This window comes from Rhinoraja longicauda, chromosome 4, assembly GCF_053455715.1.
Source record: "Rhinoraja longicauda isolate Sanriku21f chromosome 4, sRhiLon1.1, whole genome shotgun sequence".
Classification (NCBI taxonomy): domain Eukaryota; kingdom Metazoa; phylum Chordata; class Chondrichthyes; order Rajiformes; family Arhynchobatidae; genus Rhinoraja; species Rhinoraja longicauda.
This window is the reverse complement of record NC_135956.1, coordinates 77,202,442-77,219,182: the sequence shown is the minus strand read 5'-3', so window position 1 is coordinate 77,219,182 and position 16,741 is coordinate 77,202,442. Positions and strand designations below refer to the sequence as shown.

Here is a 16,741-nt window from a genome sequence, read left to right as displayed (position 1 = left end):
GGACCAAAATTTATTTAACTCAGGTTTAAAGTGGAAACAAAATTGGGTACTGTGAAAAATTAGTTCTTGGATCACTCTTGCTTGTTTCACACAACTACCAAAATCAGTTTCCACTCCATTGACAAGTCACACACTTCTAGTCATAATTATGGATTAAAGTAATTGGACAATTTTGTTCTATTTATTTTGAAAAGTTGTGATATTATGCAGAGTGCAAGGTTTTCTTTAATTGTTATTGCAGGTGGCGATTCTGCAAAGTGGCTTTAGTTTGGCAAATGTTGAAACCCCCATTGAAACAAAGCATTAATCCTTTTAAGGAAAATCTGACCCGATTAGTGGATTGATCTAGTTATAAATTTAAGAAACTGTAAACAAATAATACTCCTCCTTCAATCTTGTTTATTGCAGTGGGTGCTCATAATGTGACCTTCTCTACTCAGTTAGACCAAATATAGGCAAGGCGACCATTTTGCCGAGCATTCGATTGTCGTCATCTGCATCTCCCATTTGTCAGCCATTTTAATGTCTGTCCTTGGCCTCCTTCACTGTCAAGGTGAGGCCAAGCACAAACTAGATGAACAATGCATCATACTTCACTTGGGTAACCTACAGTACAACCCAACCGCCTGGACATTGAACATTATTAAAGTTGCTTAAAATAACTTCTGTTCCATGAACATTATTGAAAATCTTTTAAATTTCTTTATCCTTTCCATGTCTTCTCAAATTTTACCTGGCACCCAGTAACCCAACGAATAAATTAATGTGGAGTACGGTCATTTCTGCCTAAACCCCCCCAGCACCATCGAAAAATAATAATTCTTGATTGCTTTTGAGATTGTGTTTGCAAGACATGACAAATGAACAAGTTCAAAGAGTGTATGGAAGGGGAACCAAGGCAAAAACAGCTCTTTCTGTGTTTTTTTCAGCCCTTCACTTACAATGGCGCATAGAAACCTAACCGGTGACTGCAATGTTAACTGTGGGTGCAGAATCCATGACTACGAACCTGTCTGTGGATCAGATGGGATTACATACTTCAGTCCTTGTTTGGCTGGCTGCTCGGTCCTCGTCAATGAAAGCACAAGGGTGAGTGTGAGGTTTGATAGCTTTTCCTTCAAAGTAATGAAAAGCTGACTGCCAGAAATCCCGAGTGCCAAGTCTTCTGAATTTGTAGCAGACGACACTTAACTGGAGTGTTCATTGACCCCCAACTTTTAATGTATCCAAATATCTATTGTCATTGTCATAATTTAGTTTAATGTATTATTGTCACATGTACGGAGATGCAGTGAATAGCTTGTTCTGCCTGCTTTCCAGTCAAATCATGCTGTACTTAATAAGTCCAATCAGACATAAGTAAAAGTGAAACGATTGTAAGCCGATCCTCTTCTAGACAGTACACAAAGTGTCACCATGTTCCAGTGTCATCCTGCAACTTACAAGTCTCAAGTCTTTGAAAAGTCTGATCTTGGCCTAAGGAGAATGCATTTTGTATTTTCTCACTTTAAGGCCTGGTCTCCCGACACCACTGAATTGATGAAGTAGGGGTCGGCCTGGCCCAGTGCAATAGTGTTCGCTCTTTCCATCACCATTCTGTGTGGCTGCAGCAAGTTTGCTCACTCGTCTGGTTACCATAGGGGTTCCAATGGCTGCCTCCATCAACAGTCCAACCCACAACCACCTTAAACATGCCTTCCGTGCTGTTACGCCTCATGGACACTGACCCTCAGCCTAACCTGAAGGTGTCTACCTGAAGCCTTCCCATTTGGTCCCTATCATACAAAACCTTTCCTATCCCTGTACCTGTCTAAATGTTGTAATTGTACCTACCCCAAACACCACTTCTGGAAACTCATTCCATATATTCACCACCCTGGTATCAGAGGTTATGGGGAGAAGGCAGGAGAATGGAGCTAGGAGGGAGAGATAGACCAGCAATGATTGAATGGCAGAGTAGACTTGATGGGCCGAATGGCCTAATTCTACTCCTATTCCTTATGACCTTGTGACTTTATAATCCTCTAGGTTAAAAAGTTGATCCTCAGGTCCTCTTCAAATCGTTCTCCTCTCAACATGAATCTATGCCCTGTAGTGATAAACCTTGCAACCTTGCCCTGTGAAAAAGACCATGACCGTCCACTTATTCTATGCCTCTCAGAATTTTATAAACCTTTCTAAAGTCACTCCTCAGCCACCTTTGCTCCAGGGAAAACAGACCCTCTTATAACTCAAACTCAACGTTCTTCGGAACATTTTTGCATCATCTCTAGCTTAATCACATTCTTCCTAAGGCGCGATGACCAGAACTGCACTCTGAGTGCGGCCTCACCAACGTCTTGTACAGCTGCAACATGGCATTCCAGCTCCTGTATTTAATGCCCCAACTGATGAAAGCCAGCATCCCGTCTACCTATTCCACCAGTTTAAAGGAACTAACTACTAGGTCTCTCGGTTCCTCAACACTCGTCGGGACTCTGCTGTTCTCTGTGTATGTCCAGCCCTGGTTTCTTCTGCCTTCCACCTGCTATTTGTTTACCTTCTTGATCAGTTGAGCTAGATACTTTGTAATCTTCAATAACCTCCTTAACTGACCACTATACGATCAATTTTAATGACATCTGCAATCTTACAAATATCACAATCTTACAACTATCCACCTATATTATCATCCATATCTTTAATATATGTGACAAGCAACAGAAGACCCGACACTTATCCCTACAGGACACCAGTGATCACAGACCTCCAAATTGTAAAACAACTTTCCACTACCACTCTGTCCCCCCTACCATCAATTCAATGTTGTATCCAATTGTCTACATACTGTGGATCCCATGTGATCTAGTCTTCTGGACCCAGTCTACCCCTGAAGGGACCTTGTCAAAGACCTTGTAGACTAATGTCCATGTAGACTCTTAAATCCTTAAATCAAAAAGGTAGAGACTGAGCAGTGGCTCATTCACCAACATTGTTGACTTGTTGGTTTTCAGCAATTGTGGTAAACTGTTACAACTTATAATTAAAGAAGGAATGTATGAGCATCTGATGATATCTGAAGCTAATTAGAGGGCGTCAGTTTGGTTCAACAAACAATTTAGATTCTTTTGAAGAACTGACTTCTTCAGAGGTGATTAGGATTTGTGCATGTATTGCATTGAATTCCACATGAGATGCTGCGGGCTGAAATGAAGGCTCATGGAATCTAAAGCAACAGTTGATCTGGTCGGAAGTTTTATTCGGCATCAAAAAATAGTTTTAAAAAAAATATTGAAAATAATGCTGGTGACCTCCAAAAATCTTTGATGGGACCTCGGCCAGGGCCGTTTTTACAGCATTATGGGCCCCCGGGCAAAGCAGGGTACTGGGGCCCCCACCGTTACTCTCCCCCACCCCCCTTTCCCTACCAGCCCCCCCTGTCGTGCCGGCGAAAAGCACTTACCGAAAAGCACTTAGCGATGGACATAGGGTGCTACATTGTTGCAAAAAGCACTTACAGATCGCTGTGAGAAGCACTGAAAATGTTGCGAAAAAAGCACTTATTGAACCTACATTTTTAAAGTAGTATTTATTTATTGCAAGTCACTTAACATACACAGATCAGTATGGGGCCCCCGGGCAAGTGCCCATCAGGCCCATGCGTTAAGACGGCCCTGACCTCGGCTACATTATTTATTCATGACTTGGATATAATGATTTGCAATATATTATATTTATATAATGCAAAAGTTGTAGATGGGGTTACGATGCAGATCGGCCATGCATGGCAGAACAGGCGGGATGAAAAGAATGGCCTACTCCTGTTCTTATGGTTTTAAATCACTACTGCACACTATGACAATGTCTACTTACAGATCTTGGATCTACGAGTCCCTTAGTAAGGGACTATTTTGATGATGTACAAGGGATATAATTACTAACTGAAGTGCTGTAATGGAGAAATAACTGATGTCATGATGTAACTGGAGTCCCTACTAATATGCAAATACAGCGGAAATAGAGAACAGTTGATAACTAATACAATGCAGCAGTGAATTTTCCTTTGGTTATGGTGCTTTGTATTACAACAAAAATGATTTTAAAAAGTGCTGCAAGAGTCATAGAGTCATACAGCATGAAAACAGGCCCTTCGGCCCAACTTGCCCATGCCGATCCGATCTAGCCTCACTTCCTTGCATTTGGTCCATATCCCTTTAAACCTTTATTTGCTTTAAGAATTGTTTTACTGGAATGGGTCTATTTTGTTGGACAGGAGATAAATTATAATATAATTTCATTTTATTAAACCTATTGAGGGCATTCAATGCTCCCAATGTGGCCTACTTTACACAGTGAGACCAATTGTAGACTGCATGAGCATTTTGTCGAACGCTTGCCATTTTTGACTGCCAAGGCTTGCTGGATCTCATGGTTGCTAACCATTTTAACTCCCTGTTCCATTCCCATATTGACCTTTCTGTCCTTGTTCTCCTCCATTGCTCGAGTGAGGCCACACTCAAACTGGAAGATCATCACCTTATATGCTGGTGGGGCAGCTTATGACCCAGCAGTACGAACATTGAATTCTTCAATTTCAAGTAATACTCACCATTTCCCCTCCCCACACTCTTTTTTCCCCCTGCCCTTTTCACCTCAATGTGCACATATTTCTCTCACCACCCCAGTCACCCTACTCCTTTGCCCTCCTCCGTGTACTCATCTCCCATCCCTGAGTCCCATATTTCCTTTTTATCCCACCTCTTTTACCTCCCCCATGTTCCCTTCCACCGATATCCATCCAATCTCTCTAGCTTTATATTTCCCTCTTCGTCTTCTTTCATCTGACACCCTTTTGCATCCTTCTCTAGCCTTTGTCACTTACTCAGCCCGTCTACCAATCAAACCACCCTCACCTGTATCCGCCTATACTTGTCAAACTTTGCCCCGCCCCACCTCTTTTTTTCCTGCTCTCTTCCACCCCCACCACTGCTTTAGTCTGAAGAAGGGTCCTGACCCGAATCCTCGTCATTCCAGTCCCTCCTTAGATGCGAGCCAAATTATTGCTTCACGCATTACCCGGCCCTTGAATTCTTGCAGTGAACAAAAGTAAGCGTTAATGCTCCTTTTGAAGTGCCATAGTGAGTCCCACTGGAAATTGGAGGAACAGCACCTCATATTTCGCCTGGGCAGTTTGCAGCCCAGTGGTATGAACATTGACTTCTCCAACTTTAGATAGTTCCTCTGTCCCTCTCTTCCCCTCCCCCTTCCCAGATCTCCCACTGTCTTCCTGTCTCCACCTATTTCCTTCCTTTGTCCTGCCCCCCCTGACATCAGTCTGAAGAAGGGTCTCGACCCAAAAGTCGCCCATTCCTTCTCTCCTGAGTTGCTGCCTGACCTGCTGAGTTACTCCAGCATTTTGTGAATAAATATGCTCCTTTTGAATATCAATTGTATTGTTTTGCAGATGAGGAACTACACTGACTGTACCTGTGTTCAAAGTCGGCAGGTGATAACCCCACCTACAGCAGGGCAGAAAAATCAGCTCCGACTGGTGATTGTGAAAACATACCTGAATGAGAATGGGTATGCAGTGTCCGGCAAGTGTGAGCGGACGTGCAACACACTGATCCCTTTTCTAATATTTCTCTTCATCGTCACACTAATTACAGCTTGTGCACAGCCATCGGTGATCATAGTAACACTCAGGTAAGAACTCCCTGTTGCCAAAGAGCACCAACCAGGTGTGCCAGCTCTAGCAGTTGGAGGAAAGTACATGACATTTTTATTTGCTTTCACGTAGTGTTTTAGAGAAATTTATAGTCCGGATCATATTACCCTCATTATTATTAACATTAATAACAAGTTATGTCAATTTCGAAAACAAAATGTAAACATTGCCTTCCTCATTTTAAATGGTGTATACAGGTTGCGTGTCTGCATGTTCAGATCAAATTAATCCACTATCAACTGTAATGTTATAAAGCAAGAGCACCCTAAGACTGTGCAATATTTGCAGTAAACATACCACTTGCAGGATTTATTCAGAAGTCCAACATTTCCTTCTTAATCCTGCAGGGACTTGTACCTGCAAGATATTTCCTGTTCAATGCACTTGCCTGGTACTTTTCATAGCAGAACCAGAATTGGAACCACTGCTGTCATTGGTGAACAGAATAAATGTAAAGATGTCAGGCTTGCTTCATGACACGAATCAGCAGTGCAGTGACTATTTGCTGGTCGTTCCAATGTATGCAGGATTTGCGCATTTTGAAGCTTTTTCTGGACTGCCAATGACAGCAGAGATGATGGTGCAGGAAGATCGGAAATAGAGATACGATGAGGACTAGTGTGAAAGTTTGTAGCACGAGTGGCAGTACATGAGGATTGGACACAAGGGGCAAAGTAAATGGCACACAACTTGCAAAGTTGGAGTTTGTTATTTCAATCATCAGCAAAAAGGAGGTATCAAGGAAAAGAGATGACAAAAGAGTGATACAGCATGGAAACCAACCTTTCAGCCCAACTCATCCTTCCCGACCAAGAAGCCCCCATCTAAGCTAGTTCCATTTACCTGCGTTTGGCCTATATCCATCCAAACCTTTCCTATCCACATATAGTCCAATTTCCTTCTGTATGTTGTTGTTATCTCAAGTACTGCCTCAATTACATCCTCTGGCAACTTGTTCCATACATCCACCACCCTCTGCGTGAAAACATTGCCTCTCAGGTCCTTATTAAATCTTTCCCTTCTCACTTTAAACCTATGCCATATAGTTCTTGATTCTACTATGGTGGGAAAAAAAGCTCTGCATTCACCTCATCTATTCCCCTCATGATTTTCTACACCTCTGTAAAATCAACTACTGGCCTCCTGCACTCCAAGGAATAAAGTACTGGCTTGCTCAACCTCTCCCTCTTGCTAAGGCTGCTTTAAAAATCTCCTGTGCTGCTGGTTCTTGAGTTGCTCACTTGAAAGTGAAATCATGTGAGGCCTTTACTTTCAGCACATAACTGAACTATCAATGTTATTTGTGTGGCTGCATTTACAAATTAAATGGTGGCTTTGCCCAGCACAATTCATAGATCATGGAGATTCATTGTGTCGACAGTAGCTTGTGGACTTGCCCAGTGGATTTTGTTTGGTTTAATTTATTGTCACGTGTACCGAGGTACAATGAAAAGCTTTTGTTGCCAGTCAGTGGAGAGACAACGCATGATTACAATTGGGCCATTCACCGTGTACAGATACATGATAAGGGAATAATGTTTAGTGCACGATATTGCAAGAATAGTGCAAGAATAATGTTTAGTGCAAGGATTTCTATCATTTGCAGGCCTCTGTCCTGCTTTATATTTTGTCTGAAGCTCTTCTCAAGGTGCTCCTACTTTGCTGGTGTAACTTCATTGGAAGTGGTAAAGAAACTTTGTTCTTATGCAGTGAAGTGTTTGGGGTCATGGGTGAGTCATGAAGAAGAGTTTTAGTCCTTATCTTCCAGCCATTGTGATGTGGGGTACTGTTGAGAGACCTACTGATCCTACTCTGCCCATCACGTTTCATAGGTTTGTTTGTAAGGCTGACATATCAGGGCACGCCATATGATTACCTGTTCACAAGTAATAACTTGTGCCAATCAAAACGTTGTTAACTTACTATTAAAACATAATTTTATCCTTAACATTATTTTTTTGAACTTCATTAATAGCTTAATTGGTACTCCTCCAAATGATAGCCTTAGAGGGAGTACAGAGAAGGTTCACCGATGCTGGGGGAGTCCAGAACCAGGGGTCACAGCTTAAGGATAAGGGGGAAGTCTTTTAGGACCGAGATGAGAAAACATTTCTTCACACAGAGAGTGGTGAGTCTGTGGAATTCTCTGCCACAGAAGGTAGTTGAGGCCAGTTCATTGGCTATATTTAAGAGGGAGTTAGATGTGGCCCTTGTGGCTAAAGGGATCAGGGGGTATGGAGAGAAGGCAGGTACAGGTTACTGAGCTGGATGATCAGCCATGATCATATTGAATGGCGGTGCAGGCTCGAAGGGCCGAATGGCCTACTCCTGCACCTATTTTCTATGTTTCTATGTTTCTATGATACCATAAAAATTATAAGCAAAGAGTGGTGCACAAAATAAATATGGAAGCAAAAATTGTAGTCATTTCCACCATTCAGTATCTATAGTCATTTCTCTTCTCTCAGGTTATTCCACTCTCAGCACGTTCCCAATATGAATATCCTAAAGTTCAGATGTGGTGGAAGTGCCTCTTATATGTATGACGATGCAAATACGATTCTGGATCATTTTATACATTATTCCCAATGCACAGCTAAGAGGTTCAAATAAAAATGAGAAGAACTCCAGATGCTAGAAATCTGAAATGAAAATAGAAAAAACAATTAACCAACCGAGGCAGCATCAGTGGAAAGGGAAACAGTTGATGTTTCAGATCTGTGACTCTCCATTAGAACTGAGAAAAACAGAAACAAGCTAATCTAGATAGTAAGTACGGTGGCGAAGGCACAAAGGGTGGAACAAATGGAATTTCTGTTTCTGTCCTGTTCTCTGGGGAAGGGAACCAGTTTCTCTGACCCATCAGTGATCAGTCCTACGTTAATGCCACTGTTAATTGATGTGCTCTAACAAGTACCATTGTACACATTCCTTCACCATGAAGGAGATCCAAGGATGTCCTTTCCAGGCCACTCACCTGGAGAATGTTTAAAATGCTGGTGTTGCTAATCTCCTTTATTGGCCTCGAGCCTCAGCCTTGTATGCCACGCAACCTCGTAATTATGGTTGCAGCCTATAATATTGAGGGTTCTGGTTATTTGAGCTCAGCAGTATTTTTTTGTACTTCCAACTCCACTATAATTGCCTGATGCATGATTACAATTACAAAGATGAAAATGAATCTTTGGATATACTGTATGATTTTTTTCATGACTTAATTAAACAAATTAATTTTTAAAATTCTTTATTTTAGGTCCGTAGAAGATCAAGAGAGACCTTTTGCGCTGGGTATGCAATTTGTTCTCTTACGAACTCTTGGTAAGCAAGTAATATTTCAATTGTTTAGTTTAGTTTAGAGATATAGCATGGAAACAGGCCCTTCGGCCCACCGGGTCCGCGCCGACCAGCGATCCCCGCACATTAACACGATCCTACACCCACTCGGGACAATTTTTACATTCTTACATTTTTACATTTACCAAGCCAATTAACCTACAAACCTGTACGTGGAGAATGCACAAATTCCATACAGACAGCACTGGTAGTCGGGATCTAACCCAGGTCTCCGGCGCTGCATTCGCTGTAAGGTAGCAACTCTACCGCTGTGCCACCGTGACCACCGATATTGTATTTTATAATATGCATAATTTCTGCTAGAGCAAGGCAGGGATCAGTGTTTCAATGAATCATCATTTGGATTAATTAGTTGCAGTTAGTTCTGTGTGAGAGAAATATAAATGAAAGGTTGAAAATCGAATCCTGTGGCAATATATTGAAAAAGAACAATGGAGGACTGGGGATGGACAATGAGTATTTTTAATGGTGCCTTTCACAACATCTGGATGGTCCAAAAGGACACAAAGAGCTGGAGTAATTCAACGGGTCAGGAAGTGTCTCTGGAGAATAGGGACGTGGTGACGTTTCAGGTCAGGACCCTTCTTCAGACTGTTTGGGAGGGGGGGGGGCAAGAAAGCTGTATGAAAGGAGAGGCAGGTCTATGCATGATAGGTAATAGGGGAACATAGGTTGGGGGGTGGGGGGGGGGGGGGGGGGGGGTTGATAGGCAGATGTTTGAACAAAGGCCAGAGATAAAAGCAGAAGGTGTGAGACACAATTCATTAGTTGTGAATTGTGAATCAGTGGATTGTGAATCATTGGATTGTGAATCAGTGGATTGTGAATCAGTGGATTGTGAATCAGTGGATTGTGAATCAGTGGAAGGAATGCCTGGCTTCACAATTCACAACTATTCAATCCTGTATCACGCTTTCTGTTTTTATATCTGGCTCGTGTTCCAACTATCTGCCTATCCAAAACCTCCCTCGCCTGCGGCCATCTATCACTGTACCTGCCAGGCTTTGTCCTGCCTCTCCTCTCCTCCAGATTTGTTCCCCCTTACCCCCAAAATCAGTCTGAAGAAGGGTCCTGACCAAAATGTCACCTACCCATGTTCTCCAGAGATGCTGCCTGACCTGCTGAATGACTCTAGCACTCTGTCCTTTTGTGTAAACTATCATCTGCAGTTCCTTGTTTCTACACCAGGATGGACCAAATTGTGTCTGACTCAACCAATGGCATTTCTAGTATAGTCCCTCTTTCTGATGTTCACTCTGAAAAATCCCACATACATCTGATAGACTGTTGAACTGATGTGGGTTGAAGCACGAATATTAGCTGAGAGATCGCACCCCCTGGGACTCTTCAGAACAATGCTGTGCAATCTTAATAATTTTGTGACTTTGGCTCCAGGATGATAAACCACATGAGGAGGACAGTGAGTTGGCTGGATTTCTCATTTTTCACACTCTTTTTCATTCAGTAAGTCAACCAAGAAAAATATCAGTTTCTTGTTGTTAAAAGTGTGTGATATTCCATGCACAGAGTTCAGAACATAGACGGGGAATTATATGAGATCTTGAGAAGTGTTGATGGGATGGATGTGGAGAGCAAGCTTCCTGTTGTGGGAGAATCTGGAACTATTGTTTAAAAATTTAACAATATTGAACAAGAGTCATTGTTTAAAAATAAGAGATTGAATAAAGAGGCGATTTTGTCCTCTCAGAAGGTCGTAATTCTTTGGAACTCTTTTCTTTAAAGGGTCATAGTAGTGAGGTGTAGATAACTAGAATCTTGTTAAGGTAGTGGTAGAGTTTGTGGTTACAATCGCAATAACCATGATCTTATGAAGTATCAGAGCAGGGTTGAGGAACCAAGCGACCTACACCTTCTTCCATTTTGTATGTTTAAATGTAATGGCAGATGAGGTTCAAAGATATATTTATGGTCTGGCAGTTGTGGGCAAGATTATTACTTGCCACTTATCAGCAGATGTTGGCCAGGTTATTTTGCATGTGGAATCATGACAGAAGCATAAAAGCATAAGAAATAGGAGTGGGGGTAGGTCAAACATGGTCCACCATTTGATATTATTATGAATGAACATGAACCTCAACTCCACTTTCTTGTCCCTTCCCCATATCCTGTGATTTCCTTTGTGTTGATAATTAGGAGGGTTCGGCCTAGTTCATTTATGAACAGGTCCCACAACAGTGTTCTCATATTGACCCGATTGGCTTAAAACAACCACTTGCTCGGTTACCTACAGTTCAAATGAGATTTCCCCTTGCTCTATATTAATTTCAATTTTAGCAAGATTCCTTGGTGTCAAGGGCAGTGATTCTCTCCTCATGTCTTTGAGATCAAAGTAGTAATGAGGACCAGATTGACTAGTCCAGGAAGGACACCAATTAAGTAGTGGTGACTTAGTTTTCGATAAAATTCCACTTGACCAGCACTAACGACTTTGTTAATGTTTTATCAATGGGCTAATAATTGGATTATTTGAACTAATTGAATTATTCACTATTTTTTTAATGTTAGCAATAATTTGTGACCCAGGTCTTAATATTTTTCCCATGATAAAGACCTGCAAGTTTAATGCAGAACGATGTTGATCAATATGTGCAGGAAGGTTTAAACCGAAGATATTAACTCAGTCAGTTGATCAATAGGAGTATGAATTAAGCTCTGTATTTAATGTTAAGTTTAGATACCTGTCATGTATTTAAAGAGCTATATATGAATTTTAGTGTTTATCACTTGAGAATAGAATTTTTTTTGATGAGAAAAAAATGCTTCCAGCTCTCATGGAGGCTGGATTGAGGCTAACCTTCCTCTGGAGAAAACATAAATCAATAGACAATAGACAATAGACAACAGGTGCAGGAGGAGGCCATTCGGCCATTCGAGCCAGCACCGCCATTCAATGTGATCATGGCTGATCATTCTCAATCAGTACCCCGTTCCTGCCTTCTCCCCATACCCCCTGACTCCGCTATCCTTAAGAGCTCTATCTAGCTCTCTCTTGAATGCATTCAGAGAATTGGCCTCCACTGCCTTCTGAGGCAGAGAATTCCACAGATTCACAACTCTCTGACTGAAAAAGTTTTTCCTCATCTCAGTTCTAAATGGCCTATCCCTTATTCTTAAACTGTGGCCCCTTGTTCTGGACTCCCCCAACATTGGGAAATCAAAAAGAGGATTAAAGATTCCATGTGTAGGAAGGAACTGCAGACGCTGATTTAAACCGAAGATGGACCCAAAAAGCTGGAGTAACTCAGCAGGACAGACAGGATCTCTGGAGAGAAGGAATAGGTTACGTTTCGGGTCCAGACCCTTCTTCAGACTCCATGAGACCCTTCAGAGACCCTTCTTCAGATAAAGATTCCATGGCAGTGTTTGGAGAGGAATAAAGTGCAAAATGTGACCGACATTTCTCCCTCAATCAAATGCTATCAAACGATGATTCAGATGAGTGCTGCTCTCTGACTTTACACGCACAAGCACTGGCACTTCAAAGGCACTTCTGAGTGGAGTATTTTGAGATGTTTTCATGAGGCACAAATTAATGTAATTATAGATCCGTGGAAGAATTATTCTGAGGTTTGCAGACAGCAGTTGCTTTGCTGACGCCACAGCTATTTATAAGGTTTTAATGACACTCCAGTACTGTTGCAGCAAAAGTTGGATGTGACTTCCAGCTCCCCAAAGTTAAATTTACACTTGATTGCCCAACTTAAGATTAAAGCTGCACACATGAAATGTGCGGTTTGAATCTTTCATTGTCAAGGTTATGTATATGCTTATACGAGTCATGCTTTGAAGCATTCCTTTGGCATGCTGTATCAAAAGATTAAAGCTTATAAAATATGCATGTGAAGTCCTTTCTGATCTGACACCCCCTTCTGAATTTATTATAATGACCATGTTATAATTACATCATTATGCTGTTTCACAGCGGGAAAATTACATTGCATTCCATAAATTGGATATCAATTATCTTAAAACATTGAAGACAGTGGTGTTGGCATGCAGTTACTAAACAGTAGGATTCAGCTCTTCCAGTTTAGAAAGGATGCAACTTACTGATTTCTGCAGAGATGACATCGAACGTCTTTCCTTCAAATTAACATCTTGTATAACTGTTGTGTATTCGGAGCCATTAAAACATCTCAGGAAAGATTGAAACCCTTTGATGCCACTTTTAATAGCTACAAGTGGACCAGTTGGGCCCAAACCTATCCTGCATTGGTGCAGCACCCTCTCCTCCCCTCTCCCCTCTTCCCCCCCTCCCCACTCCCCTCAACCCCTCCCCTTCCCCCTTCCCTTCCCCCCTTCCCCTCCCCCCACTCCATCCCCCTCAACCCCCCTTATCCTCCCTCCTCCCCCCGCCCTCCCTAGGAGATAGATTTAAACTTTAAAATGTGAATAACTTTTAAAATATAAACCGATTTCAATGAAACTTCTTCCATTAGCACCAAAGGGTCGACGGTGAGTAAGGTGGGCCTAAAATTGTCACGCTATTGTGTACCGTTTTGGCTGTAGTTTAGGAACAATCAAACAAATGAACGAGAGTTTTAGTATATAGATTTTGCTAATACCAGTTTAATATTTGCGTCGTAGAAGTGGTAGCTTAAAAATAAATTGTACTGCACCTGAGTTTCTTAATTTGACTATAACCATTTGGTTGCTTCCAGCTTACATTCCAACTCCAATTTACTTCGGAGCTGTGATTGACACAACTTGCATGCTTTGGCAACAGGACTGTGGCGTCATCGGCTCCTGCTGGGAATATGATGTGACTTCCTTCAGATTTGTCTACTTTGGACTGGCAGCGGGCCTCAAGTTTGCCGGTTTTATCTTCATCTTCCTTGCCTGGCACTCAATCAAGCATAAAGAAAACCATTCGCAAAGGTGGAGACAGAGAGCCTCACCCATAAGCACTGTCAGTGAACTGGTCAGCAAACCAGGGTCCCACCACAACTTTGCACAGACTCGATCGTGCCCTGCCTTTCAAATAAGAGCTGAACACAGTGAATATCTACGACAGTCTGGAACAGTCCAATATGTCGCATAGAACATTCCCTGGAAGATCCCAGGAAACAGTAATAGACACAGTTACAATGGACAATATGATGGTTGATTATTGGTGAATTCATAAATGTGTTGTCGTAGAGATTCAGTTGTCAAAAAAAGTACTGATAGTTCTGAAGTTTAGTTCTTTGGCAAAAGCACCCTTTGGAAAGTTTCTCCAGGTAAACAACAAAACCTGTGCCTTTTTAATTTAACCAGTGACATCCACTGAGAAAAAGAAACAGATTATCATATGACCTCTGGCACACTGGAGGGCTGGATACCTCAATGTGACTAAAATTCTACGAAAACCTGCTTCATTTTTAATCTTTTAGAGTGACCATTTACACTCGAGTCAATTTAAAGATGGTTTTTGAATGAAATCGAAACAAACCTCCATATCAATTTTATAAAATAAATTGTGTTTTAACCTGTCCTAGGTGATGCATTAGAAAGCTCTCCCTGTTCCAAGATCCAAACTGGGGACATTTATAACTTGGTAGTGTTGAGGTAAAAATGAGGTCTCTCTCCTTCATAGGATCTGCCAGCCTGCTACCTTCATGATGACTTCCATAAGGAGCAATCAGGCAGTGGCTTTAAAATCTAACCCGCTATTTCCGATTTGGTCTAATACATTGTGTTCAAATGGGCACCTTTGAACATCCATATTTAAAATCTCGTGAGACTTATTGCAAGACGGTAAATTCTAGCACTTTGTAGCAGTGAGTTAAAAATATTGCAAAGGTTGGAAAAATGAATCAGATTTTGACTGAGAGTTGGCAGACTTCTGCCGTTTTCTGTTTCTGTTAGTTGTAACATCAACATGCTTGTACCGTTACCACTGACAGGGTGAGCAGGAGACTTAGATTCTAGAGGTTCGAGTGTGTACCAGTAGGTGGCAGTAATAACCTAATTCAGAAAAGCTTCATCAATGGGCAGATTACACTCAAACTCTTCATCTCGAACATTAACACCAATGCAGCAACAACTAGTATTGCTGTCACACCCTGCTGGGAATAGTTGTGAAAAGAACACACAGATGGTTCAGAAAGAACTACAAACAAAGGTAGTTGGAAACAACAGATTTATCCATATCTGTGAAGATGAAAGCTAAATCAATTTTGAGCTGCGTTCTGAAATGCTAACTTGTCTCTTTCAGATCCTGACAGACCTGCTCTGTGTCTTGAACATCTCTCTATGTTTCAGTTCAGTAAATACTGTGATCTGCAGGATGTCAGCTGGTTATTTAGCATGGGACAAAGTAACGGATAGTACCAGTTAAAGTGATTGGAAACGACTGTTCAATGTTTAGCTGTTGCTGGTCTGATGCAGGTGTATCCCCACTGTACTAATGTGTGTAATCCAACATATTGATTACATATGAAGGGATTAAAAGGACTTGGATGAAGGGATTAAAAGTACCATTAGCAAATTTGCAGATGATACAAAGCTGGGTGGTAGTGTGAACTGTGGGGAAGATGCTATGAGGTTGCAGGGTGACTTGGACAGGTTGTGTGAGTGGGCGGATACATGGCAGATGCAGTTTAATGTGGATAAGTGTGAGGTTATCCACTTTGGTGGTAAGAATAGGAAGGCAGAGTATTATCTGAATGGTGTCAAGTTAGGAACAGGGGACGTACAACGAGATCTGGGTGTCCTAGTGCATCAGTCACTGAAAGGAAGCATGCAGGTACAGCAGGCAGTGAAAAAAGCCAAAGGAATGTTGGCCTTCATAACAAGAGGAGTTGAGTATAGGAGCAAAGAGGTCCTTCTGCAGTTGTACAGGGCCCAAGTGAGACCACACCTGGAGTACTGTGTGCAGTTTTGGTCTCCAAATTTGAGGAAGGATATTCTTGCTATTGAGGGCGTGCAGCGTAGGTTTACTAGGTTAATTCCCGGAATGGCGGGACTATCATATGTTGAAAGACTGGAGCGACTAGGCTTGTATACACTGGAATTTAGAAGGATGAGAGGAGATCTTATCGAAACGTATAAGATTATTAAGGGGTTGGACACGTTAGAGGCAGGAAACATGTTCCCGATGTTGGGGGAGTCCAGAACCAGGGGTCACAGCTTAAGGATAAGGGGGAAGTCTTTTAGGACCGAGATGACAAAACATTTCTTCACACAGAGAGTGGTGAGTCTGTGGAATTCTCTGCCACAGAAGGTATTGAGGCCAGTTCATTGGCTATATTTAAGAGGGAGTTAGATGTGGCCCTTTTTGCTAAAGGGATCAGGGGGTATGGAGAGAGGGCAGGTACAGGCTACTGAGCTGGATGATCAGCCATGATCATATTGAATGGCGGTGCAGGCTCGAAGGGCCGAATGGCCTACTCCTGCACCTATTTTCTATGTTTCTATGTTTCTAACAAGCAGCCACAGGTTAAGAATAAGGGGTAGGCCATTTAGAACTGAGATGAGGAAAAACTTTTTCAGTCAGAGAGTTGTGAATCGGTGGAATTCTCTGCCTCAGAAGGCAGTGGAGGCCAATTCTCTGAATGCATTCAAGAGAGAGCTGGATAGAGCTCTTAAGGATAGCGGAGTCAGGGGGTATGGGGAGAAGGCAGGAACGGGGTACTGATTGAGAATGATCAGCCATGATCACATTGAATGGCGGTGCTG

At 42.0% G+C, this 16,741-nt stretch overlaps 1 protein-coding gene across 1 annotated transcript in view; it reads left to right on the top strand.

The window, feature by feature from the left end:
* Positions 1–16,046, top strand: part of slco5a1 (solute carrier organic anion transporter family member 5A1) — a 131,757-nt gene extending 115,711 nt beyond the window's left edge. The window contains exons 6-9 of the mRNA XM_078398707.1: positions 930–1,089; positions 5,444–5,685; positions 8,961–9,025; positions 13,744–16,046. Coding sequence (XP_078254833.1) covers positions 930–1,089; positions 5,444–5,685; positions 8,961–9,025; positions 13,744–14,123 — 847 coding nt within the window. The 3' untranslated portion in view covers positions 14,124–16,046. The remainder of the gene's footprint in view (positions 1–929; positions 1,090–5,443; positions 5,686–8,960; positions 9,026–13,743) is intronic.
* The last annotated feature ends 695 nt before the right edge of the window (positions 16,047–16,741 follow it).